We start from the raw sequence: 27655 nt of genomic DNA on the forward strand, positions 1-27655 counted from the left end.
TATGTCCCAGACAAAATGCCTTCACCAAAACTGGGAAAGTTGGTTTAAATTTGCTTACCAAAGAGAGGAAGTTGGGACTAAAGCGTAGTGCAGATGAGAAGCATTAACGGGAGCCGGGAAGCTGAAGGTAACCTGGGTGCACTCTCCACAGAAAATGACAGCTTCTTAATTCCCAGCATGTTCCCTGTTCCTTTAGAGACTGCTCCGTCTGGAAGACCTCCCCACATCCTGACCTCCCCAGTCTCAGCCAAACTCCACCTCCTCATCACCAAGGAACACCTGCTCCAGCCGTTGAAAGAAGTCATAAAAATGTAGGAAAACCAATGCAAAAATTTATATTTTATTTGAATTCAAAAAATTTAAAATTGCTTTCAAATTCCAGAAAGTACCATAATGCAGAACCCCAGGCGGGGGGAGCCTCATATACAGAGACAGATAAATTAAATGCATATACTGCAGACAAGCCGAGAATGGGTGTAGATTACATATTTACAGCAGGTGATGCTTTCTGAAAACCATATTTATACATTTTATTACATTTACAAAAAAAGGCTTCCGCTACCATTTACCTACAATAATGAAAAAAAAATGTACACCATTTTTCCTGTCTTTTTTTGGTACTGTACAAACTTTGTATAATAAAAATATATCTCTGTACAAAAGATTTTTTTGTTTTTGTTTTGCTTTTTTTTTTTTTTTCTCCTCGTGGGATGGAGGTGATAGGTACAGGGCGGGTGAAAGACTTAATCTGCCTGTTCCCTTCTGAGCGTCTGGGGGTGAAGAGAAGGTGCCCTAGGCCAGAGAGGGTGACACATAGCAGGTGCCCATCAGCCCGTGCTCCTTGAGTGTCTCCGGGGACCTTCCAAGGACACGCAGGGGAGGGAGTGGGGCAGGAGGAATGCACTGGGTGAGCTGTGAGGAAGAAGGGGGAAGGAGCCCAAGACCCTCCTGCCTTCCTTACCAGGGGCAGAAGAGAATGCGCATGAGCAGGTTTGTCTAGACTGGTCCTCTCCCACCTGGGCAGGGATGCCGAGTCCCAGACGGATTCGTGGGCAGCGGTGGGCCGCCCTCCCAGTCTCCGATCCATCCGCTGGGGACTGAGACCCCTCCCTTTAGCCCGTTGTCATCCAGCTCCTCTTCTAACTGCTCCAACCTGCTCTTGCCCCTCCATCCCCACACATTCTGTTTGTCATTTCCATGCATCCCCACAAATAGCCGAGGCCGCTGTGCATGTGGAAGTGGGGGTGTATCGTGGGGACCTTCCACAGGACAGAGAAAGCGACTCTAAATGTCGTTGTGTTGATTTCGAAACTCACGGGCTTCCCGACCACACGCGTATGGAATTCATTGATGATCTAAACACAGTGACATTGTCTAAATCAGTGGTTCTCAGCCTTCCCAATGCCGCGACCCTTTAATACAGTTCCTCATGTTGTGCTGACGCCCAACGGTGAAAATTATTTTTGTTGCTCTTTCATAACTGTAATTTGGTTACTGTTATGAATTGTAATGTAAGTATCTGATGCAGAATGGTCTTAAGTGACCACCGTGGAAGGGTTGCCCGCAAGGGGGTCTCGACCCACAGGATTGAGAACTACTGGTCTAAATGACCCCCCGAGCCACCTGCCAGGAGCTGGAGAGAGGGTACCTTTTACTCAGGTCTCTTGATTAAGGAGCTGTCAGGTCCTCTGCTGTGGTTTCGGGCCGTTGGAAGCCAAGGGGTGAGCACCAATTCAGGAGGCTGGGGCATGGGGTCCTTGACCTGGTGTTCCCCAGGCACAGACAGCAGAGCCCAGATTAGACGCGGGCATCCTCTGGTGGAGGTTCCCCTACCTTCCTGTCTTTGGTGCCCATTGTAGATAGACCTGGGTTTTCCGGCAGCAGGGGCGGCAGGCTTCACTCCTGGGCAGAGAGATCCGCGTTGGCATTCCCGGTGTACTCTGTGTACACTGTGGGCGCGGGCCTCCATCTTCCCTGACCTCGGAGTGGAAACGGCAAGTCCTGCTTTGGTGGTGTTTTAGGAACTCGAAGTAACAAGTAAAGAATCAGGCACGGAGAATAAATCAGTAAGCAGTGGCCGCCACCTTTTGGGAGCCAGGGCTGGCTTGCTCCTGTCCTCTCAGGGTATGCCGTCTGGTCCACAGAGGTCTTTCCTCTTCTCTTGGTTAGCTGACAGCCAGATGAGACCCTGGGCTTCTGAGCCAGACCCCTCCTCTATCCCCCAACCCCACCCCTACTTAACTCTTCTTTTCCGAAGCTGCCCACTGGGCTTAGAACTCAGTGCTGTTGTGGTTGGAAAAAAAAAATCGAATTGATTACCAAACTAGATTTGAAGTTTTTTCCCCCTTTTCTTCCAGGCGATCCTTGCTATGGTTGGGCAGATGGGACCACTCCTTCGGACAGGTAGGTGGCTTCTGCATGACACCACCTCCCAAGAGACGTGTCCTACTTACTCATCCTTCGTGTCCCCACACACGGGATGGGGACATGTTGGTTTGAGAGGTAATGATGCCTCTCCCATCATTTCTTCAGGATTGTGGAGAACAGGGTCTAGGGCATCTTTCACACACACACACACACACACACACACACACACACAGACACACAGACACACACACACACACACGCAAACACACGCGCAGGTGCACACACGCTTCCCTTTTTTAAGCCTCTGTGGTCTCTTCCATAGGACACGGTGAAAGAGAGGCTGTGTGTCGGTGTGTGCCTCGGCGCACACGCAGAGTTTGCTCTGCTGCTTTAATCCGCGGACTGCCTTCCTCCATCTTGCAGCCTCTCTTCCTTTATCGCCCCACGCCAGGGCATAGCGGAGTCCTCTCCAGGGGTGGCAGATGGTGGCAGGGCGAGCAAGGGCCTGAGTCCCAGCAGTGGCAGACGTAGGCGGAGGGACAGACGAAGATGGGCACTGGGCACTGTGCTCAGGGGAGCTCCTTCCTGCCCCCTGGGGAGCTAGGAACCAACAGACAGGCCACAGAAGAGAGGAAGGGGTGGGGTGAGGCGGGGACAGAAGTGGGTGTGGCAAAGCCAAGCAGGAAGAAAGAACAGAGGGGCATCAGTTTGTTCTGCCTTTTACTTTTGGAGCTCAGTCTTTCTCAAACTGGGGATGGGAACTTGTAGAAAACACACAACGACAGAGCATTTATTACACACCCCCGTATGTGTGTGTGTGTGTGTGTGTGTGTGTGTGTGTGGTGTGTGTGTGTAGTGTGTGTGTGTGATGTGTGTGTGTGATGTGTGTGTGTGTGTGATGTGTGTGTGTGTGATGTGCGTGTGTAGCACCTGCTGGTTTGCACATGCGTGGGTAACACATCATGCAGTGCTCATGCATGCATGTATCTGTGTGGAGGCCAGATGTTGGCTTTGGTATCTTTAGCACATCAGCTGGTCTGGAAGCCAGTTTGCTCCTGGCACCTCCTGCCTCTGCCTCCCAAACAGTGGGTTTGCAGGTGGCTGCCACATCTGCCTGGCTTTCCTGTGAGTGCTGTGGGGTCTGGATCCCAGTCTCGTGTGGTAAGAGCTTTCCTCTGAGCTCTCTCCCCAGCTCTCAACACTTCAATTTGTGTTTCTGTCTATGACCTTTTATTCCCTTGTGGGTCGCCCTGGCAAGGGCCAATAGGATTCTGACCCGTTCTTCTGAGATGCGTGGTCTTGTTCAAGTTTCTTAATGCTCACGTGCTACGGTGTGCCTACGGTGTGGGGGTGTCCCCGTGTGCAGGAGCAGTGCACACACAGGCCCCTGTGTCCCCTGCAGCCGGCCTGGCTCCCACCCTCCAGTCCCCAGTCTCACCGGCTGCTGGCGGCGGGGCTCTCGGTGGCGGTGGCGGTTGCAGCCAGGCCTGGGGGCTATACCGCGGTACACACTGTGCTGACCGTGAACTCTGCCTCGTTGCTCATGATGTCTGTGGGCTGGATGTTGCGGTCATACATGGGGTTCTCAAATGTGGCCCGCACATTTGTGTTCTCATGGCCGGCGTAGCCATTGAATGGAACTTTGGGTCTTCTCCTGGGAATAAGTGACAGTGACCTTGAATGAAAGGGTGGACACAGGGCCCAAAAGCAAGACTTTCCTTTTGGAAAGTTCCGTACCGAGTCAGGAGGAAGATGGGTGGGCTGGGGGGGTGGGGGCTGGGCGCACAGTTGCTGTCCCTGGCCTCTGCTTTCACAGTACCTGTGCTTGTAGAGATAGAGCACGAAGCCTGCGATGATGAGGGCGAGGAAAGGCACCAAAATGGCGGCGGCCACTGAGCTGCTGTTGGAAGCAAAGTGGCGGCTGATGGACTCGGGATCTGACTCCAGCAGCCTGAGGTCTGCAGAGGGCCAAAGGATAACACTCAAGTCACCTGATGCTCTCCGACGGCCACTCTACCCTGTGAGTGGCAGGTACCGTCAAGTCCTCTAGCTCCGCTGGTGGAAGCCCTTACCCAGACCTCAGCCGCCTGCCTCCCCTGCACTCAGAGAGCTCCCTGTAAATTTGCCTCTGGTTACATTGTGTCCAGAGGACTGTGCCTGAGGGCTATCTTCCCAGCTAGCCCTGGAGACTCCAGGGAAGACAGGTGACAGATGAACCTGAAGCCCTGTCTCTGGACACAACCATCAAAGGATGCAGTTCTTTCGAAGTTCCTACACTTTTCTTGGCCATCAGAGCCTGTCACTAGAGGAAAACTTTAATCAGATGGAGCCGGGCTACACACAGCACAACGAGGCTGGCTTGTGAGAGCTGTTGGAAAGCTAATGGACAGCCTGGTAGGCAGGGGCCCCAGGGAAGACAGGGCTGTGGTATGTGAGATACAGAGGTGGCGTTCTAGGACACATGGTTGCCTTGTCCTTTTTCTTTACTGTTCGCGAGAAGCCAGGACCCTACCTCACATAAGCCAGAGTCCTTGGGTCAGGACCTTTTTCTGGAGTGAGGATGTTTTGCTCTGCATGCAGCAAGCATGCAGAGTCCAAAACTGAGGCAGAACGAACGGGGGAGAAGGCTTCTTAGTGTCTGGGTTTCGTGTCTGTGACATAAGGACAATCCCAACCTCTTGGGAAAATGCTAAGTAAGAAATGACATCACAGGGAAGGGCATCCTGATGGCTCATGTAGGGGCGTGTGCTTTAGGGACTCCCTGATCGTCTGGCCAGGGGTGATGCCTGTGGCACCCAAGTGTCAGAACTAGGGTCTGTTTTTGGAGATACTACAGCTTTGGTCTGGTCTTTGGGTGGTACAGATCCAGATGAGTCTAGGAAACCTTGCTTCAGGTAGAGAAATTCACCAGTTGCCTTTCTGCCCCAGAACACAACTCCTCTCCCATCCCCTGAGTTCACACTTCAAGGCCCCCCATCCCCCATGCTAGTTACCAAGTCTTTGAAAGCCGAACTGGCCAAAGCCTTGGCCCTTGACGGAGCCTTGGTAGACGAAGGTGCCTCCAGAGGACTCTGAGGAGACCTGTGATAGCAGGGATGGGGGAGGGGAGAGAGGAAGAGAGAGAGAAATAAATGCCAGCTATGTTAGAGCAATCTGGAACTCCTGCCAGGCCAGGGCATAGCTGACATGTGTGCCAGTTGGCTGATCAGGGATGCCTAATAGATTCACACCCAGCAGGAGCAGGAAGCAACAACAACAAAAAGTGTGTGTTTCTTTTCCTTCTTTTCTTTTTCTTCTCTGTCTCTCTGTCTCTCTCTGTCTCTGTCTCTGTCTCTCTCTCTCTCTTTCTCTCTCTCTCTCTTTCTATCTTTTGAGGCAGGATCTCAAGTAGCCTAGGCAGGTCTCAAACTTCTCTACACAGCCAAAGATGGCCACGAACTTCTGTTCCTCCTGCCTCCGTCTCCCAAGTGCTCTGTGTCCCAGTCCTGGTCTCAAGACTCTCCTCAGGAAGCCATGCCTTCTCAATAGTTTCCACACCCCGTCACCCCTTCTCTGTCGGCAATCCGGAACAGGGGGTGGGGTACAAGGCCGGGAAAAGACCAATGTGCCGCACTTACGTGGCCATCCAACGCCCAGTGGTCGTCCTTGAACTTGTTTACAAAGCTCTCCACAGGCCCCGTGACCTGGTAGACCTGAAGCAGGAGGCGAAAATCTTCCTTTTTATAATTTCCTAGAGGAAGAAAGTAGGTTATACATGGATCTCCGTCAAAGTTCTCAAAACCTACATCCGTGGGTGTCGGGGGCTGGAATGTCTGTGTGAAACTTCCACTCGGACACTGGTGGAAACATCCCTGCACACCTGTCGGTGCAGAAGCCCAGGGCCTATGTTTTCGGGTGGTTGAGTGAGAGTATGTCCAGGAATGTGAAGAAACATGTTGATAGCTGGGTTAAGAGCTAAAGATGTGATTCTGTTTTTATGTGTCTGAACAAAGGTATACTTTTCGTGGGGCTGGCGAGATGGCTCAGCAGGGAAAGGTACCTGCTGGCAAGCCTAAGGACCCGAGTTCCATCCTTCAGATCCACATGGGAGAAGAAGAAGAACTTACTCCTGAGAGCTGACCTCTGACATCCACACACGTGTTGTGGCATGTCAATCAATCAGTCAATCTAAAAGTTTTAAAAATAAATATGGTTTGTGTGTTTTCACGTGACCACGAATGCATAGGTATGTTTATAAGTCCACGGGCACAGGACAGAAGACACACATGTGGGAGTGCGTGTCTTCTGTTAGAGCAAATGAGTGAATAGGACTCTGTGTGTGTGTGTGTGTGTGTGTGTGTGTGTGTGTGTGTGTGTGTGGAGGTGGGCTACCTACACACATGATTACATGTGGGCTGTATGCTCATCATTCGTTCATCCATCCATCCATCTAGCTATTAAAAAAAACACTTGTTTTCTGATTAAAGTTGAAACCTGAACAAACTTTAAAAAGATCGGAGATGCTTGAAGATAAAAAGATCTCTTCTGGTCTCACCAGTTACCATGGTAACTCACCACAATGCCCACAAACACCCACAACTTTAAAGTGCTGATAAAAAAGAAATAGCTGCCGTGGATGCTTTCGTGTGATGTGTTTTCTTTCCTGTGGAGGTCCAATGTGTTCTGATGGGCATATTCACTCCTAAACTGGCATTGGTTTTAACGTTTTAAAGCTGCACTTGTCATTATTAAAATATATGTGTTCATGTATGTGTGTGCCTACATGTGTGTGTGCATGTGTGTATGGGTATGCATGTGTGAGCATGCCTGTGTGTGTGCACATGTGTGAGTGTGTATGTACATGCAGGAGTGCATATGTGTGCAGGGTGTCTCTGAAGGCCAAAAGGAGCTGCCTCCACGTGGTGCTGGGAATCAAACATGGGTCCTCTTCAAGAGCAGCAAGTGCTCTTATCCACCAAGCCATCTCCCAAGCCCCCAGACTGGTACATTTTATCCTGGAGGTGTGATGTGGTAAAGCCACTTACATCTTTATTCTGGGAAAATGCTCTGTTTCGAGCTTTTTGTAATATAAATATAATTCTAAAGTGAACATTGCTTATAATCTTACAATTTTAAGCTTTCTCTGTTTAACTTCGTATGGCGAAAGTGACTAATAAACACAGCAGTCTTGAAGGATCTTGTGAGGACTTGCCCAGCTTTCCCCGGGAACTGGTTGGACTATTGTGTGCTTTGCGTCTACCCAGCCGGAGCACCATCAAGGTTTACACCATGATGGAGTTGCTAGGAGGCATTTTGTGTTTGCTTTTCTCACCCTGACTGTGGTTGAAAAGTATTTTTTCTTTAGTATCTACCTATCTATCCATCCATCCATCCATCCATCCATCCATCCATCCATCCATCTATCTTTGAGGCAGGATTTTTCCTGGGTAGCATTGGCTGTCCTGGAACTCAGCTCTGTAGGCCAGGCTGGCCTCGAACTCACAGAGACCCACAGGCCTCTGCTACCGAGTGCTGGGATTGAATGCGTGGGCCACCACACCCCAGTCCTTTTCTTTCATTTATCGACTGCACTTGGGCTACTGGGCATTCTCGGCTTCCACCTTTGGCTCAGTCTTCAGGCTGTTTCTCTTTTCCTTGAGAGAGTTCCTCATACCTTTGAGTTGTTACCCTTGTCATTAGTCCATGGGCAGGTGAATAGATAGATACCCCTCTTCCCTGACCGAGCCAGTTCGAGCCCCGCATGACCCTACGACGCAGTGACATAGATTCGTCCCAGCGGAGGCGGGCGCCCATCACGCCCACACCCGCCCTGCCTTCACAGACGTGGTGAAAGCACGTCTCCTTACCTGCCAAGTGCAATTCCACCCCACTGTGGTCGATCATGGTGGCGTTGACCTTGCTGTTGGCCGCCTGGAAGCCCGTCACTCTCAGCATGGCTGGCTGCTTCTTCCCCTGGTACTCATAGGCCCCTTTCCACAAGGAATTCTTGGCAAAAACATCCCCTGGAACTGGAGGGAGTGAGGAACGAGTGAGGTAGCCTTTGGCTGTTGCTGGGACAGCCATGGACAGACAACCTGATGACTGGCCCCAGCCATACATGGAGACTCTTCTTCTTAGAGCATCTGATTGCTGGGTTGTGTGGGGAGGCAGGAGGAGGGTGATGGTAGGGCGCTCTGGTGACTGTGTGATCCCCTTGGGTCTTAGAATGGACTAGTGGGAGGAATGGAAAGCGCCATATTGAAGAGATATCTGTATGTCCACGTTCACTGCAGCTATGACAGCGGCAGTATCCGTGTATGAACGTGGACCCGGTAATGAAATACCATTCATCCCTCTAAAAGGAAAATGCTCTCCTTTGTGATAACATGGATGACCTTGGAGGACACGATGCTACACGAAATAAGCCAGAGGCAGAGGATTACTGTGAGGTATCGCTTACAGACCAAGCTGAAATGCCGAACTTTAGAAGTAGAGAACGGGGGAGAGACGGGATTGGAGGTAGATACATGGTCAAAGGGGACAAAGTTTCAGCTGGGCAGGAGGGACGTTAGTGATCTACTGCCCAGTGCCGTGACTATGGTTGATAATAACAAACGATGTGTTTTAAATGTGCTTAAAGAGCTCACTTTAAGTGTTCTAAGTGAGGTGAGGTGTGTTAATTAGCTTCATGTAATTACAATGTATACGCACAGCAGGACTTCATAGTGTGTCTCATTAATGCCTGTCTGTCAGTTAAGAGTGAAATATAAGTGTATTTGCCTGCTTATGTGAGGATACCAGCTGTTAAGTCAATGATGGCTAAGCTGCTTTTCACAGGAACACAGAGCTTAGGTGTAGAGCAAGGGACTAGACATAGGGGAGACAGACAGATCTTCCTAGGGAAAAACAGAATAAATAGTTATGGATAAATGGGGGAGCTGGAATGGCAGGATCAAGTGAGTCGGGGGAGAGGGGATGAGGTAGGAAATACGAAGGACGACAGCTAAAATTAAGGGCCATTTGAAGGGCATAGTATGAAAATCTAGTATAATAGAAGTATCTCAAAATACATCCATGTATGAAGGAGATCTAAATTAATTTTCCCAATAATGGAGGAGACAAAGCCCCAGCTGGGCCATCTCTTGTCACCAGATAAAAGTTCCAATCCTAGGAGTTTTTGGCCAAATGGGTCTCCTTGGAATCTCCAAATAATCCAGGCTGTAACGGTGGCAAGGCACCATTGCTGAAGACAACACCTATACAATCCATTGAACATAAAGAAGTCAAGCTGGTGCTTAACACAGAGCCTTCATCCACAGGTGCTAGCTACCGTTTGCATGTGAAATATCCCTCCAGAAGCCTACTACTAAATCTCAGCTCTCAGCTTGATACTCATGGGATGCGGCAGAAACTAGAAGTTGAGGCTGAGCGGGCGGTTTTTAGGTCAATGGGGCATGATGTTGAAGGGAATTGTGGGGCCGCAGCCACTTTATCTGTTTCTCTCGCAGGCAGCTGTGAGGTGAGTGGGCTCCCGCCACAACATTCTCCCACCATGATGTTATGTTTACTGCCTTACGGCCAACCTCAAAGCTTCGGTCGGGGCCAACCAGTCGTAGATTAACCACCAGAACTGTGACTCAAAATAAACCTATTGTCTTCCTAATTTGGATACACGATACTTGTTACAGCAGTAGAAAGCTAAAAGGCCACAGTAGATAAAATTAGGAGGTCCAAAATAGGACATCGAAGTTTGTAATAATTTTCATCGGTCAAGCTGTATCAGTGGTTCTGTGCCCAATTCTGGATGTGACACTCTTAAAGACACAGTACTTGTCTTAAAGAGGTCCCAATGTCCAGGGAGCCCCCTGAGCAGGACACGAGTCTCAGTGTGGTTTGTGACACTGGTGGGTGCTGTGCCAGGAAGGGTTGCAGGGCCCAGTGGTTCTAGAGCTCAGGAACCTGGTTGCTCTTCTAAGGGCCATGGCTTTCTCTCTGCTGACACTTCTCATCAAGGCTCACTTCTTCCTGAAGTCCGTCTGCTGTAGGAGTTGCCAGGGACCTGTCTTGCTTGGTATCTGTGGAGGGCTTTCATTCCTTCCCAGTAGGCATGGGACCTGTGTGCGCAAAGCTGCCTAACCATAGGGCAGCATCTGTTTTGTAACCCAGTGCCCTGGACTCTGCCTACCTGAGGCTTGGGTGAGTGGAGGCTCCCTGGCCGTGTTGATGGGTCTCCCGCTGGGCCGGACCTCTGCTGGGGAAAAGGAATGGGGGAGGGGGAAAGAGGGTCAGCCCCTGGCCCACGCGCTACAGGCAAACAATGACGGCTGCCTGCCTGAGGGTGGGTGAACGTGCTCTCTGAGATCTTGCACTGGGCTCTCCTCCTCCCAGGACAGTGATGGTCTGGGGATGCTATCCACCCATTTCAGGAAAGCACAATGCGTAGGCAAAGGAGGGGCTCAAACACATCAGTTACTGGAGTATCAGACTATTGTGAAGTAGCCGAGAATGACTGAACATAGAATTATATGATCCAGCAATCTCGCTACGGGGTGCTCAGAGGAATGGAATCTAGTGTGCTGGAGATGGTGTGTACTTGCATAAGTGAAAGGGACAAACAGTGTGTTGGCTTCAGTGAGGGCAAGTGGTGGGTTCCACATGAACTTGTGTGAGCTGTTCTGGAGTGGCCTCCTGTCTCTTCCATCAGAGGCAGGGGTTTGTCCTCCTCCTGGCCCCATTCTAGTGCCTGCCAGCCCTTCCTCCCCGGCTTCTGCCCTGAGGGGCCTTGCTCACCCAGGCAGATGGGTGGTTTGCCTGTCCAGCTGCCATCGGCTTTGCAGGTACGGTGCTCAGAGCCACCCCTGAGGGAGAAGCCCTCCTGGCAGGAGTAGATGAGGGTGTAACCCATGGACGGCAGGTCCAGCGCTCCGACATTGGCATGTGTGGGTGTCTCGGGCTGCTTACAGTGGTGGGCTGGGCGAGAGCAAAGACAGTGTTAGAGCCTAGGAAGCTGGGATGTAATATTACGTGACAGACACATTTGAGGGGCCTCTCCTCCACCCCCTGTCCCTGTGTAGAGCCCTGTTCCTTTCCGTCTTTGCCTTTTCATGCCTGGCTCACCCTCTTTCACCAGTTTGCAAGCCCACACTTTAGGACTGTTCTTGCATGATTGCTTAGCCAGCTGCAGTGAACTTCAGTTTGCAACACTGAGAAGATGACCCCAGTGTCTGCAATTCCATAGCCCTGCCTCTACAGGTTCTTAGTTCTCCCTGGTTCTGGATTGCTTATTCTTCGCTGAGGTGTAGAGATGACCTTCAAATCCCAGAAAGGCTTTTGTGTAGAAACATCTGTGAGGCCCTAAAAGGCAAGTACTCTACAGAGATCAACACTGGTCCTGATGGAAACACATCCCACCTCTCCAGCTTGGGCCAGTGGGTGCAGTGTGGAGTCAGGTAAGGGTGGCACTCACGGACACAGTCAGGTGGGGTTCCACTCCAGGTCAGGTTGGGAAGGCAGGTCCTGGTGGTGGAGCCCTGCAGCAGGTAACCTTTCTGACAATGGAAGAGCACCGTGCTCCCAACCTGCAGCGAGGACAGAAGGGCCCCCATCATCTTCCAGCTAGCAGCGCGTCACTGGCCACCACTCCCTCACTTCCCAGGAGAGAACGCCAGCTCGGGCCATTGCCTCTGTTGGCACCATGGAGTTTCTCTGGCTGCCTGAGTCCCATTGGTCCTCTGGGACCAACTGAAAGTATGCCTTGTGACCAGGTCAGTACCCTTACTGGGCATGTCATACTGTCAAAGTGTGCAGAATTGGAAGTTTGCTTGGTTGCTGTTGCCAAGAAGGTCCATTAAAACAGGACCCCAGCCCCCCCCCCATCCCTCCTGAATACCTAGCACCTGGAACAGCTCATGTTTTGTGGGTGAGAACAGGATATATATGCATATATAGTCATATATATGTATGTATATATGTATGTATGTGTGTATATCCTTAGGCCCAGCTAACTGTCCTGACTTCCCTGCTTCCCTTGCTCTGCTCAGTGTCACCCAGGCTGCCCAGGGCTCATTCTGAGGCAGACGCGTAAGAACCACACTTGGATGGGAAGGCCGTCTGGTTGATGTCTCATGCCTGGCCGTGTCTGGTGTCTGGCTTCCACTGCTCAAACTAGCCCTGCCTGTGGCTGGAGTGTGGGTGTCTTGCTTGTTTTGGTATTTCCACAAATATCCTGCCTGAACTGTGGGGTTTCTGGGAAATATTCATGGTTCCACCCACTGCTGCCTTCCCTGTCAGCCAGCACCTTCCATTTATGAAGGATGCTCCACAGAGCACGTCCTTCCTCTCCTTCCAAGGTCTCCATCTCTGCCTGGGCTGCTCTTGGGGCCTCAGGTGCTGATAGTGGCAGGGAAGGACTGAAGGCAGGGAGGCTGATTTGAACTCCTTACCTGGTAGCCTTGGGAGCTGTTCTGTATCCCGAACTGCGGCATGCCAGGATCTGCACACGTGGTCAGTGTGGGATCTGGATGAACAGCACAAAGATGGTCATTGGCGCTTTCACTGCCCTGCCCACCTCGCTCTGATGTGGAGGCCTCCTGACCCCACCTTCTGAGGCCTGAGCTGACATGGCGGTCCCCAGTACCTTAGCTCTCACTCGGAGAAGCTCAGAGAAGGACCTCTCCACAGAGAAGTGGACCCTCTCAGCCATCCCCCTGCCACAGCTCCCTGTCAGCCAGGCCGCTGCCCCCAGCCCCTCTCACCTATGCAGCTGGGCTGCGTGCCACTCCACGTCCCATCGGACTGGCAAAACCTCCTCGGGGAGCCCACCAGCACCAGAGGGGCATGGCAGGAGTAGGACACAGATGACCTGTACGAGAAACCACGGTCTTCTCTCCTCCCTCGAGGCGGGACTCCTGGATCTCCGCAGAACACGGCTGGAAAGACAGGGGAGAAAGGTGGGCCCAGGGTGCTTTCTGGAACCTGGTTTTCTTCACCCCCTTTTCCTGTCTAGCTTTTTTTTTCTTTTTCTTTTTCTGTTTTTCCCTGGACACTGGGGCATGCCTGGGTAAGCACTCTCACTCAGGTAAGAGGACCTGAGTTTTGTTCCCAGAAACCAGATCAGGGGGTTCACAGCCACTGGCAGCTCCAGCTCAAAGGGATCCAATGTCCACTTCTGGCCTCCCCAGCACCTGCACTCATGCACACACACACACGTGCGCACACACACACACACGTGCGCACACACACACACACACGTGTGCACACACACAAACAAATCTTTAAAAATGCTTTAAAAGCCATTAAAGATGATGGTGCACCGATCAGTGTGTCCTGACAGACACGGGTGCTTGGAAGCTCTTGGCGACCTGCCAACAAATACAAGTCATGAATAATGTGCCGGGACCCAATACCATGTGTCAGAACTTGAACATACTTGAACTTGAACCATCGTTATAACTATGGTTATATTTGGGAAATTCTATTTTTTTCCTTCCTTTTTTTAAAATACAGTACAGTACAGTGTGTGTGTGTGTGTGTGTGTGTGTGTGTGTGTAAGCCAAAGGGCAACCTCAGCTATCATTCTTGAGGTGCTGTCCACCTTGCTTCTTGAGACAGGGTCTCTCATTGGCCTGAAGCTTGCCAAGCTTGCTAAGCTGGCCGACCGGCTAGCCCAGGGGTCACCTGACCGCCTCTGCCTCCCCAGTACTGGGATCACAAGCTCATGCCGCCACCCTTAGCTTTTCGTTAAACAGTGTGGGTTCCGGGAGATCACACTCGGGTTCCCATGCTTGCAAGGCAGCTGCTTTGCTGGCTGAGTTATCCCCTGCAGTGACTGTACGTTTCTGTTTATTTTGTTTTATTATTATTTTTACAATGACTATTCTCTGTTGTTTTTGGGTGTGCCGGGGCTGGAACCCACAATGTCACCCACACTGTGCACGCACTCTGCTACTGAGCTACACGGCCTTCATCATGGTTATTTAAAGGCAAGGCAGATCTTTGTTTCAGGAGGAAATGTAAAGTTGAGTCCAGACAGCCTTGAGGCTGTGAGCGGGCACAGGCCTCCCTGGTGTCACGAGAATGCCAGAGGTGTTGACCATAGGCAAAATCCCTGTGGGTTTTTGTTGTTGTTTTGTTCTTTTTCTGAGCTACTGGTTCTAAGCATGGTGGAAATTCCCAAAGCAGAACAGAATTCCACAGGTACCTACAGTGGCCAGAGTCTGGAGATTGTTTTGGGAGGATAATGGTAGGAAGAAAGCCAGTAAACCCTACTGCTGTGTGCGACGTAAAGATGGAGTGGACTTTCCAGAGGCCACCCATGGGCGCATCTGGAATCCTGCAGCCTGCTTCTCTAGGAACCCAGGAAACCCGAGTCCTGAAACAGACTTGAGCTCACCACAACACAACTGGGCCAGGCGGACAGACAGCTGCATTCCCCCCAAGATGTCTTTTCCAGGAGGACAGACGTGCCTCCAGCACGGGATGGCCTCTCCTCCTTGGGTATTGTCCCTCCAGGTCAGGGGTTGCTGCTGCTATCTCTGACTCTGTCTCCTCCCACTGTGACTTCAGACAGCGTCTAACCTCAGGCCTCGGATAAAACGGTCTCAATTTCTTCCTTTACATTTCCCTCCCACTTAACTGGTGTCTTGAGAGAGATCTCTGCTTCAGGGAGGGGGCTGCTCATTCCTCCCATAGAGGGCTCTGGTATAGGTGTGTGAGTGCGCATGTGCATGGGGGTGGGGGTGGATGGGTGGGTGGGGAGATGTGCCACCATGGAGGCCACGACCAGGGCCTGTGGGGAGTCACTCACGGAAGCACTGGGGCAGCTCTCCAGTCCAGGATCCGTTTCCCTCGCAGGTGAGCACGGCAGGCAGGGAGAGCTGGTACCCCTCCAGGCAGGCGTAACTCACGCTAGAGCCCCACGTGAAGTCAGAGCCCACCACTTTCCCGTTAGGGATGAGCTGAGGAGGTTTGCACATGATAGCTGTGGGGGAGAGCGGAGAAGGCTGAGTTCTAAGGTTGCTCTGGGGAAGAGAGCCTGGTAACTGCACCGTCGCCACCGGCTACCCTGCACCAGCTTGAGACTGGTCTAAGCAGAGCTAGTTCTGATCGTTTACTTTACACGGATACCCCTCATGTGTAACACCTCTGTTCTCCCATCACACGGCCCTCCAGGATGCTTGAGGCTGAGGTCTTTCCTCAGAGCCTTCCGACTTCCTGACAGTCGCTGTGCGGGACCGGCCTTCACCTTGCACAGTTCTGCTGTGATGCCACCCCTCCCTTCTGGACGTCCGAGGCGAATGCCTTGGACCCTGTGTATCTTCTTTGGCCCCCATCCGTATCCTCGGCCTCCAGGTGTACCTTTGCAGACTGGCTTGGTACCGTTCCATGTCCGGTCCTTGGTGCAGCCCAGCACGGAGACTCTGTGCGATTCCATCATGTAGCCGGGGACACACTGGTACGTCACGGTTTTGTTGTACCTGAAGTCATTGCCCAGCCTGATGCCATTGGCTGGAATCCCGGGGTCACCACAGTTTATCACTGGGGTAAGAAGGGCATAGCACTGTTGATTCCTAGTCCAGGATCTCAGCCCACCTCCATCACTCCTACACCGCCCACCCAAGAAGGCACTGTCAGAGCAGCCAGGGCCTGGGCACCACTGGGCACAGACAAATTTCCCTGTATCAGCTGACCCACAGGCCCACTGTCCATGCCTACACTACGCATCCCGTCCAGTTACGTTATGGCTACTTTCTTATTTAAATCCACTCCTCTGAGAGGAAGCATCACAGGACTCCCCCCCCCCCCCCCCCCCCAAAGTAGCTGAGGTCCTGGGCAAGGAGAGTTTCTAGATTGTAGAACTTAAAATATGTTAGTGGATCAAAAGACAGCTTGCCCCGGGATGCAAAACATCCCATGATAGTCTTCCTGGGAGGCTTTTCCGGGCTGGAATGGGGCAGAAGCAGAATCTTAGACATGCTCTCTTATGCAATAGTCAGCTCTCTGCTATGAGGTGGCGTATGATTGGTGGTCTGTGGATTTAATGTGGAATTTCAGATTGAGTCTGAACCCACAGCGTTGACTTTGAAAGGAAGAAACCTCAGAGTCATCCAGTCCATCTCTTCCCTCTAGCTGGGTCCCACAGTTACCTGGATTTCTAAGGAAACGATCTGGGGTACCTTAAGAGGGGCAAGGAAGGGGAGCTATTCAGATGTGCTGCTCAGGAGCTGGACTTGGGGGGAGGGGCCCAAGGGGGGAGAATTATAGAGATGTCGGGTGGTGCCACCTCCTGAGTGGGAAGAGTGTGAGTGAGTCCTGAGAAAGCCGGAGGGCTGGGCTAGGGCCTGGATAATGGCTGATGTATTGCGTCATCCTCAGCTGTCAGAGAGTAAGGACCCACAGCTACCGCATGGGGATGTGGTGAGATTCCGGCAGCATCTACGTGGGAAACTTAGCTCCTTTGGTGCCGCCCAGAACATGCTCAGGACACAGAGGATGATGGCTCCCACTCCGATCCTCTTCCCCAGACTCTCACTGACAGCTTTACTCAGCGGGGAGGGACTGGGTGGCTTGAGCTAGCATCTGCCACAGAGCCCAGGGGCGCGGCTCTCACCTGTGCACTCGGGGTCACTGCCTGTCCAGGTACCGTTGACCGAGCAGTGCCGGCTGAGCAGGCCCGTGGCATAGTAGCCTTCACGACACTCGTAGACGATGGAACTGGAGAACGCCAGACCGTCGCTGAACACCACTCTCGCATTGCTTGGGGTTCCAGGGTTCCCACACGAGATCACTGGGGAAGCAAGAGAGAGCGTCATTCCCCAGAACCAGAACTGCCAGAGCTGAAGACGCGCATAGAACCCTGAAGGCGGGGACACAGCTCATGCTGCTTTTGTATAGAATTTTTACTTCTAAAATTACTTTTATCTGTGTGTGTGTGCGTGTTCCTGTGCACCTGTGTATGTGTGAACCTGTGTGTGGAGGTGAAAGGTTGCTATCATGTGACTTTCCTGATTGCTCTCCACCTTATTTTTTTTTGGAAGCAGGGTCCCTCACCGAATCCTGGGCTCATCAATTTGGCTAGGCAGGTGAGCTCAGGGATTTGCCTCTCTTTGTCTCTTCCTTCCTCCAGCGCTAAGGCTATAAATACAAGCCACCATGTCTGCTCTCACACGGGTGCTGAGGATCAGAACTCAGGTCCTCATGTTTGCACATCGGGCAATCTGAGCCGTTTCCTGAGCCCTGATCCTAATTCTACATTCCCGCTGACTGTAAAATTTACGTAAGGCTCCTTCTAGACACTTCTCCAGGATGCTGGCTAGTGGGACTCTTGATCTGGTTGGTCTTTTCTTTTTAAACCTTATTTATTTTATTGAAATTAAAGTTAACTTCATACTTTATATTCTCATCACAGTTTCCCTTTCTCATCTCCTCTCAACCCTTTCCTGACTCCTCACCATTCTTATTCCATGCCTTCTGCTCCTCTTTGGTCAGTATGTTCCTCTGGTCTTCGGTTTCCACGGAAAGGAAAGTTTATTTATCTTATTGAAAAAGATTTTATTTCTTTATTTTATGCGTATTAGTGCTCTATCTGCATGTGCACCTGCATGCCAGAAGAGGGCAGTAGAGGGTGTAGATGGTTGCTAACCACCATGTGGTTGCTGGGAATTGAACTCGGAGGTCCCGAGTTCAAGAGCAGACGGGGGGGTTCTTAACCACTGAGCCATCTCTCCAGTCCAGAAAGGGAAGCTTAAAGCAGGGGAGTAAGGAAGTAGAAGTGAGAACTCTGTGACTAGGCCCCCACAGCAAATATTGGCCTGGCTTGAAATACAGTTCATGATGAAAGGTTGGCACAACGCTAGATATTTTTTTTTTCTCATAAAAAAATCTAGGAATAAGAAAACATGTTTTGTTTCCTAGCCTGCTTCAAAGGGGGGTTTATTTAGGAACACTTGAGCTCCTGGACTTAGATGTGTTTAGTGTGTTAGCATGCACTGCTGTTGTTCTTCCTATTGGCATTTGAGTTGCTCTACTTGGCTTGGGGGAGCTTCTTCAGGATAGCCCCTGGGTTTCTTTCACACAACCTCACTTATCCTTGGAGGGAGGGTTCCTTGCCGGGCAGACAGGTTTATCTTGTGAATTCTCTGACCCAGCTCTGCAACCATTGCTCCAAAGAACCCGCCTCCTTCTGATGGAGAATGGCTTCAGGGCCCACAAGTGAGCACTGAGGGTCCTCACTGTGGTTCTCAGTCATCGATTCTTGACATTTGGGATGTGTAGATGGCTGTTTTGAATTGAAAATACGTATGTCAGGAGCATATAGTGATGGTGTCAGTCCAACTTTGGGGTTAAGAGTTTGCCATAACTTCCTTTTTTTAGTTTTTTTTTTAAATTTTATTTATTTATTTTTAAGAATCCTGTGTATGTGAGTGTGTAGTGTGTGTGCACATGTGTGTCCACACGGATGTGTCCTTTGCATACCCGCAGAGGCCAGAGGACAATATTGGGTGACCTGCTCTATCATTCTCTGCCCTGTCCCTTTGAGACAGGGTTCTCGCTGTACCCGGCGTTAGGGCGGTGGCCAGCGATCCACAGCAGTCTTCCTTTCTCTGCTCCCCCAAAGCACTGGAGTTACAGGCATATGGCCACACCTGGCTATTTTCTTTAACTTGTGCGCACTGGGGATTTGAACTCACCTTGTTACACTTGTGTTACAAACACTCCTCCTACCCGAGAAGCCACCTCCTCAGCCCCTACTTCTTTATTTTTATGTGCTGAAAGTCTTGGCTCTTGATGCCAATAAATACTTGCTATTTGTTTTCTCTATCTAGTTTATGCTTCACGTGCAATAGCTTTTGAGTAATAACACCAGCACTGTTTCTGTTGGGAACCAGGAAACCCAGAGTTTTCCCTGAGGCCCTGGTGAATGGAGAATGAACGTAGCTCCTTGTCTAAAGCCAGGGACTTGCTTGGCAAGACTAGTAATGGCCTGGGTCAGGACCTTGGGGGAGCGGCGACTTCAGACCCCAGCTCTGCCCTCTAAAGGAATATGGTTATCAGACCCAAGGCCACTGGCCACTCCTTCTGTGGCACGCTTGAGATGTACTGTGTTCCCTTTCTGTGACACCGTTTGGTTGGCTTCCTGCTGACTCTGTCCCATTTCCACTCTGAAAACCATATATAAGATCCTGTACTTCTTAATAAACTTGCTTGACATACAACGCGGCTCGTGTAAGACCTCCTGACCGCATCTTTCCTACCTTCTTTATTTTCTGACCCTCCTGGTCCTTCCTCTCGGGGATCTGTCACTGAAGAGCGATCTGCTGGTCCAAGTCAGCTTCTAATACCCTAATGGCTGAAATAGCTTGAGAACTCTTTTGTAGCTCTCGTTGTCTTTAGGATGTAAAGGCTGGACAAGTCCCACAGGACTAGACAGTCGAAATAATTATCTGAATTATGAATTCACCAACTTGATAGGTCGTTGGGGGTCACTTGTATTTTTTTTTTTTTTATAAAGAGAACATAGAATTCTAATAGTTGATTTGGTTTTGTAATGATGAATGTCTGTGCAGCCCCGGCGTAAAGGCTGCAAGTAATTTCTGCATCATCAGCACAGCAGACAGGCCCTGCCTTCCGGTCACCCAACTGATCTTTGTGCTGCCAGGGAGCCTGTGATACAGCGAACAAGTTATGTTCCCTGCGCTTAAGGAGTCTGTCTGTTCTTTACGGCAGAGGTGCCTGTGTGCAGTGCGCGTTCATGAGTGTGTGGGTGTCTGCGCCCAAGCCCATGCACTCAGAGCCTGGAGGAGGATGTCAGGTGTCCGCCACTCACCACCTTTCCGCTTTCAGACGGGGGTCTCACTGAACTGGAAACCTGATGTTTTGGTGTGGCTATCCAGCTCCCAGGAACTACCTGTCTCCATTCCCAGTCCTGTGGCTACAGGCACTCAAAGCCATGCGTGGCTTTTTACACGGGTGCTGGGGATTTGAACTCATGCTCTCACGCTGTCAGAGCAAGTGCTCTTGCTCACTAATCTACTCATGCTCCCCCACTCCCACCCCAAGGCCTTACATCTATTCTTAAGAAATCCACACATTTAAACATGAGTTAAAATAATAGTGTAAGTGTTACAGCTTAGGGGAAAAAAGCACCAAGAAGGAAGCAGTATTTTTTTTTTTTTTTTGGCTTTTCTCTCTTTAGATGGAGGGGGAGCATGGTTATCTTTGGATTACTAATAAAGATGGACAGGAGCTGTCTGTTGATGTGCACAGCCTGCAAGGGTGGGCATTTGGGGGGTGAGCGGGCGGCGGGGGGGGAGCAGAAGGGTCCCATTCGTTACCTCCGCACTCAGGCTGCGACCCGCTCCATGAGCCATTGGCTTGGCACGTTCGCTCTGAGGATCCCCGGAGCACATGGCCGGCTTCGCAGCTGAAGCGCATCAGACTGCCTGGGGCAAAGCTGTCCCCCAGCCGGATGCCGTGGGCTGGTATCCCTGGGTCACCACAAACTCCCGTGCTGGTTCCTGTGAAAGCAGACCACAGCAAACAGCGGCAGGTTTTTACTGATCGTCTTTTTCGTGGATGCAAACGGAGCAGAGGTCTGGGGCGGGGAGGGAAGAAAGAGATGGTCTAGTGTTACGGAGGAAGCAATGAACCCTTCGGATGACGGAGATGACAAGAGACTGTGTCCAGCCCCCAGTGTCTGCAAACTACAACTTCAGCGTTTAGAAGGTGAGGAGAGGGAGGGCCACAGGAGGCAGAGCTATGGAACTTGGTGCCTGAGGAAACCAGGTTCCATGTCATAGAGACACAGTACAGGGCCCCAGAGAGGAGGAAGACGTCAGGATAAGTAGCTCTACCACCCTACTCAGCAGCCAGAACACACAGCTCCCAAGTCCTTGGGAGCCACACAGGAAGGGCAGCTTACATCAGGCTAGACCTCCAATGGTCCAGCCTGCCTCATCTCCAGCTTCTCCCTCTTGACTCACCTCTTTCCTCCCAAACCTGCTGGCCAGTGATGCCCTTTCATTTCTCAGCATCATTCTTTGTCTCAGCTTAGATGTTCACCATCCTTCACCCCCAGCAACTACAAAGGCCTCCCAAGCAGTCCCTCCTAATCCCTCCAAGCTTAAGCCTCCAACTTTAACAGTCACTGACCTTGGACAGTCATCTGATCCCGTTTTGTTTGTTTGTTTTCCTGTAAAAACATCTCGGATGTGTGTGTGTGTGTGTGTGTGTGTGTGTGTAATCTTAGTGCTGACGGGGTAAAACACAAACTCTTTACCATGGTTTTTCCTATCAAAAGCTCAGCCTGAACTTGATCCTGGCCTTCATTTATCTTCTATTGCTTTAAAATTGTTCTGTCTGTCTGTCTGTCTGATGTGTGTGTGTGTGTGTGTATGCGCGTGCACGCGCGCTCACACAATGAGCCATGGCATGTGAGCTGGCTAATTCTGTGTCAGTTTGACAGAGGCTAGAGTCATCTGAGAGGAGGGAACCCAAATTGAGAAAACACCTCCATGAGACTGGGCTGTAGGCCAGCTGAGAGAGCATTTTCTTAGTTACTGATCTGGGAGGGCCCAGCCCATTGCGGGTGGTGCCATTCCTAGGCTGGTGGTTCCGGGTTCTATAGAAAAGCAGGCTGAGCAAGCCACAGAGGGAGCAAGTCAGGAAGCAGCTCCCCTCCATGGCCTCTGCATCAGCTCCTGCCTCCAGGTGTCTGCCCTGTCTGAGTTCCTGCCCTGGCTCCCTTCAATGATGGAGTATGATGTGGAGGTGACAGCACTTGTGTGGAGCTCAGAGGACAGTTAGAAGGGTCCAGTCTCTCCTTCCACCATGAGTTCCAGGGATAAAGCTCAGGTTTGTCAGGTTTGGTGGTAAGCATGGTTACCCACTGAGCCAGCAGTTACTTTTAAAGTCTCATTTTATTTTTAATCGGTAAGTTATGATTAATACATGGCACAACAAGAATTGGGTCCATATGCTGTGTTGATGCATCTGCTGTCTATGTTCTTATCATGAGAAAATGGTAACTATTCGGGGTGATTAATGCCGGTGTTTTAGTTGAGAATTCACTGATTTTTCACACGGGTGAACTGTGGCTTGAATGCCTTACACCCCATCACTCCATTTTTGTCCTGCCCCCTTTTCTATGCTACACTCTCTCATTTATCTGGCTTTCAACCTTCTACAAGCCCTCTTAAGAGAGTGCTCAAGGACCCAAAAAGTGAGAGAGGATAGACAACAGGGCTAGTGGACCAGGCATCTAGGGAGCCAGACTCTCTGTTACAGGGACACGGAGCAGAGCCCACGGAGAAGAGGCTGTCGGAACAAGCGGTCTGTCAGGAGATAAAGATCCTAACTTTCGGGGCATCTGCGCTCTCACAAATGCACATGCATAAGTATTGGACAGTAGCATTTGAAACTACGCTGAGTTTGCTGGAGTACAAATGTTTTAGTCATGACTCTGTCAGCCTTTACCCTGGATAGCTCTTTCGCCCTCAGCCTTAGAATTATTTTTTAAGTCTAGTCTTAGGCCATGAGCATATGAAGCAGCCCTGCGTTCCTCATCTCCCCTCAAAGAATGGGGTTCCTTCAAATGGCATTTTAAGCTTTAGAAAATAGAGAGCCTATCATATTTGGCTGGATTTTGTTGTCTTTTGGTGTTTTCCAGGATGAAGAAGAGGGAATGGCTAGTGCTAGGGTTCTGGAAGATGCCTCCGATGGCAAAAGGCTCAGTTTTCACACTGGCTAGCCTAGAGCCAGCACTGCTGTGAGCAGGCACGAGAGCTGAGTGCTCTAGTCCCAGCCTTGTTCTAACAGGAACCTAGCTCTGTGCTATATGAGGTCTGGGACAGAAAACTGCACCATGGGGCAGATAGAAGAGGGAGACTCCGTACTGAAAGGGTACATCAGCAAAGATGGCGAGACCTGAAATGGGTCTTGAGCTGTCTTCCTTCATAGTCAGGGGCTGATGACTCGGGGACTGAAGGTATTTTGCTATTCCTTATCTAGATTACCGATTGCTAAGGATGAGGTTCAAAGTTGGAATCCTTGAATGTATTACTTCTTCTTTCTTTTTCTTTCCTCCTCCTCCTCCTCCTCCTCCTCCTCCTTCTTCTTCTTCTTTTTCAAAACAGAGTTCCTCTCTATAGCCCTGGTTGTTCTGGAACTCACTCTGTAGATCAGGCTGGCTACAAACTCAGAGATCCTCCTGCCTCTGCCTCCCTTGTGCTTAGATTAAAAGTGTGCACCAACAATGAACATGTTATTTCTTAAAGACATGCAGGAGACGCCTCTGCAAAAGACAACCTGTGCATGCTTCAGCTAGGAAGGCTTCCACTTAGTTTCCTGGACAAGAACGGGCTCTAACACTTTATAGCTTCTCCTTACACAATGCTGGAAAGTGATTCTCTGGGCTAGAAGAAACTTTCACTGCTATACTGTGCCCAACAGGATGACCTTTTTGCTTCTGTCTCCCCTACTTGACCCTGTTCTTTCCATGGAGACAAGGACACCCAAAGTAGATCAAACATACTTTAAGGCCATTCATTGTCCTGGACAAAGTCTAGGGGGAAACACCATGTACAGGTATCATTATGGGAGAGATGGGGCAAATGCATGACTATCCTCCTTTATCTCTTCCCGAAAGCTCCTTCTTCCTGGAACTTGCTCTTGTGAAAGATGGGCTAGAGGCTCCTGAATTACAACGCCCTCCCAGGCATGGACCAGGCTCCTCCAGCCCCTGCACATCACGCTCCACTCTCCATACCTGAGCAGTGGGGCAGGGAGCCTGTCCAGTGTCCGTCCAGTCCGCACATGCGGGTGGCATTCCCCACCAGAGTCCGCTTGCCCGTGCAGCTGTAACGCACGACGGCCCCCACTATGTAGCTGTCTCCAGACATCTGGGCATGGGGCGGAGAGCCAGGATGGCCGCAGGACACCACTGTGGGGAGAGAACAAACATCTCAGTGGCTCCGTTGGGGATAGGCCACCATCAGTCCACACGTGCTTGGTGTGGGAAGTGAGGAAACCTTGGTATCTATGGGAGTGAACTTCCTGCTGGGTCAGGCACATGAAGCCCGCCCACGTCACTACTCCGTTTCTGAACTGGAAGCAAAGATTAATACTTACGCAGCACAGAGTAGGCACGCAGCCTGCCTATGTTACCACACCGTTTTGGAATTGGAAGCAAAGATTAATAACTGAATAACACATAGTAGGCATGCAGCCTGCCCCCTCCACCACACTGTTTCTGAATTGGGAGGAAAAGACCAATACCCATGTAGCACATAGTAGGTATGCAGTAATGTCATTTCCTTGTCTTGTCCCTCATGCTGCTCTCCCCCTGTTTCCTCCCTGCCATCGGGTAGACCCAAGGTATATCCAAGAGAAAGATGATACACACAGAACACACGAGGCAAATTAGGAGCCATCTTTCCAGAGCTGTTTCTGTCTCTCTGACTCTTAAAGTTGCCTCATCAACTGTGTCCAACACACCCCCTTCACTCTGCAAATTCCTTTCCCCGAAACATCAAGGCCTAACCACGAAGACTGGTGGTAAGATTAAGATCCCAGAAATGAGACCCACAGGTTAGGGCACCAGCCCTGGGCTTAGCTTCCCTCTTTACAGGTCAACACCTTTCTTAGTCATCACAGGCTTATTGAGTGTCTCTTATGTTCGAGGCACCAGTCTATGTGTCTGGGGAAGAAAGTTCATGCACTCTTAGATCTTATAATGGGGAAGAGAGGCTAAGAAATAAAAGGAATAAATAAACAGTGGTTTTATAAGAAACAGAACTGAGAAAGGGAGAGAGCATTTGGGGGCAAGCTGACGGAGCTACTTTTAAATAGGGTGGACAAGGAGGGTCTCTCTGAGATGGCAGGCGAGGTCTGAACTGTCTGGAGGGCTGGTAAGAGCATCAAAGAAGGACCGTGAGGTGTGCAGGCCAGAGGCTAGAATGGACTTGACGTTGTGTCTTAGCTACTTTTCTTATTTCTATGACCAAATATCTGGCAAGACTTGAGGGAAGAGGGTTTACTCTGGTTCAGTTTGAGGGGACACGCTACATCCTGGTAGGGACGGCACGGAGGCAGGAATGAGGGGCGGTTGGCCACACTGTGTCTGGGTAGGGAGTGGACAGGAAATGGGACTGGACTACGAAGCCCCAAGGCCTGTCTGTACCCAGCGACCCTCTTCTTGAAGGGAGGTTCTGCCTCTTAAAGTTTCCACCACGTTCACTGGCAGTGACACCAGCTGGAGACGCAGTGCCAAAACCTGTGAGCCTGTCCAGGACTTTTCCTATTCAAGCCACAGCAGTGTGTAGACGGCTGGTTCTCAGCCTCCCTAATGCTGTGAGCCTTTAATACAGCTCCCCACGTTGGGGTGACGCCCCAACCATAGAACTATTTTCATCTCTACTTGATAACTGTAAATTTGCCACTGCTATGAATCGTAATGTAAGTATCTGATATGCAGGATATCTGATATGTGACCCCTGTGAAAGGGTCTTTGTCAGGACCCACAAAGGGACCAGGACCCACAGGCTGAGTCCTGCTGGTGTAGGTGAAGTGCAGCAGACATGAGACTGGGGCCCTGGGAGCCAGGTCACGGTGGAACATTCCGATTTTATTCTACACATGACGGGAAGCCACCAGAGGGACATGACTTGGCTTATGCTACAACAGGATCACCCTGGTTGCCCAGTGCAGGAAGGACTAGGGTGAGGCTGCCCAGTGTTTCGATGGTTCTAGAAGACACGCTCGTGGCTTTGATTGAATACCGGGGTGGGGTAGGAGAATTTCCACAGTCACGGTATCTACCATCCAAACAAGGGCACAAGGCAGGACACTCCTGGTGGGAAGGACAGGGGAACAGGGGACCCCTTGTTATGGTCGGAAGCCACCAAAGCTGGCAGCCTGGCTGACACGCCGTATGCATGCAGGTGAAATGACTTGTCATCGTGCACGGGGCTGCATGGCCATGGCAGGGTCCCCAGGCAAGGGAAAGGTGGGCAGGGAGCAGTGGTACCAGTCTCCTAGCACGCCTAGAAACTAGGGGCTTTGGAGAAAGTCACCCAGACTTGACATCTCACAACAGCTGTATGTCTCACAAAGAGAGGGACAGTGGTGATGGCCACTATCAAAAAACAGGAATGCCTCAGGACTGTTAGAAAGATGGGGAGAGAGTGACCCACAAGCTTCCCCGTCAGCAGCAAGAGCGCAGAGACCCGAGGGCACAGCTCATCTCATAAGAGTGTAAGGCCAGCAACCAGTGTTAGGGAAGTGAGCTTTGCTTTTCTCTGTATGACCCCTGTAACTTCTCCTAACAGCAGTTAACGCCGCTGTCACTTAGGGCGAAGCCTCATGTACCAGAGAGCGAACCAGTGCTCTGGGTTTGTCCACGCAGTCTTTGAACAACCCTGTGAGATGGTTATCCCCAGCATTTTCAAAGAGGAAGAAGCCGTAGCTCTGGGAGGGCACCAGACTTCCCCCAAGCTCTGCAGCTGGTCCAATGATGACGCTTGGAGTCAGCGTCCACGCTGACTCGGGTACTGGCATCCAGACCCACTGGCAGTTTTGCTTTGGTCCTCCTGAGGAAAGGCATGTCTTGTGTGCTGGCTAAAACTGATTGTCAACGTGGCAAAATCTAGAATCTCCTGTAAGACAGCCGCTGGGCATGTCTGTAAGGAAGTTTCTGGACTGGGTTAAGTAAAAGGGAAAAAGCCCATTCTAACTGTGCGTGGCGCCATTGCGGGGCCTGGGGTCTCGGACTAGATAGAGAAGGACAGAATGAGTTGAGCAGCAGCGTTCATTTCTCTTTGCTTCCTCGCTGCGGCTGCAGCTTGACCGACGGCTGCAGTGCGACCAGTGGCCCCGGACTCTTGCCACTGTGACTTCCTCGCCACAGCCTCAGACTCTGCTTTTGTCAGATATTTTGTCGCTGCAACAGGAAGGGTGACTAACACATGCTATCTTCCTGGAAAAGCCAGAAAGGGTTAAAACGGAGATACGGTGTCTCGCTACACAGCCAGCTCTAAAGGGGAGGACCCTCAAAGGATTCCTGGTGTATGGCGGTACCTGCTCGAAGCAAATGGAGCTACTTACAGAGACACTGTGGGCGGGGCCGGTCCCAGGTGCCATCTGCCTGGCAGCTGAGGGCAGGTGTGCCCAGGAGGTAGAAGCCGTGGTTGCACTGGTAGGACACGGTGGTGCCGAAGCTGAACCTGTGGGGGCCGCTGGCGTGGACTTGCCTGACACTGTTCTCCTGGTGCCCAGGGTCCGTGCAGTTGATGACTGGGATTGAAAAGCGACAGTG

At 51.0% G+C, this 27655-nt stretch overlaps 1 protein-coding gene across 3 annotated transcripts in view; it reads right to left on the reverse strand.

The window, feature by feature from the left end:
• Positions 1 to 324: 324 nt before the first annotated feature.
• Csmd2 (CUB and Sushi multiple domains 2) overlaps positions 325 to 27655 on the reverse strand; it is a 550287-nt gene continuing 522956 nt past the window's right edge. For 2 of the 3 annotated variants that reach the window (XM_060379513.1, XM_060379515.1), the window contains 17 exons: positions 27445 to 27633; positions 24110 to 24283; positions 20679 to 20861; positions 16955 to 17131; positions 15703 to 15882; positions 15152 to 15325; positions 13101 to 13274; positions 12789 to 12862; positions 11813 to 11924; positions 11137 to 11316; positions 10532 to 10597; positions 8214 to 8375; positions 5985 to 6097; positions 5361 to 5448; positions 4187 to 4325; positions 3806 to 4021; positions 325 to 2967 (listed from right to left, as the gene is read on the reverse strand). In XM_060379513.1, the coding sequence (XP_060235496.1) occupies positions 3862 to 4021; positions 4187 to 4325; positions 5361 to 5448; positions 5985 to 6097; positions 8214 to 8375; positions 10532 to 10597; positions 11137 to 11316; positions 11813 to 11924; positions 12789 to 12862; positions 13101 to 13274; positions 15152 to 15325; positions 15703 to 15882; positions 16955 to 17131; positions 20679 to 20861; positions 24110 to 24283; positions 27445 to 27633 (2345 nt within the window). In that variant the 3' untranslated portion in view covers positions 325 to 2967; positions 3806 to 3861. The remainder of the gene's footprint in view (positions 2968 to 3805; positions 4022 to 4186; positions 4326 to 5360; positions 5449 to 5984; positions 6098 to 8213; positions 8376 to 10531; positions 10598 to 11136; positions 11317 to 11812; positions 11925 to 12788; positions 12863 to 13100; positions 13275 to 15151; positions 15326 to 15702; positions 15883 to 16954; positions 17132 to 20678; positions 20862 to 24109; positions 24284 to 27444; positions 27634 to 27655) is intronic. The other variant, XM_060379514.1, reaches the window with a different exon arrangement.

Source organism: Meriones unguiculatus, chromosome 3 (genome assembly GCF_030254825.1).
Source record: "Meriones unguiculatus strain TT.TT164.6M chromosome 3, Bangor_MerUng_6.1, whole genome shotgun sequence".
NCBI lineage: Eukaryota > Metazoa > Chordata > Mammalia > Rodentia > Muridae > Meriones > Meriones unguiculatus.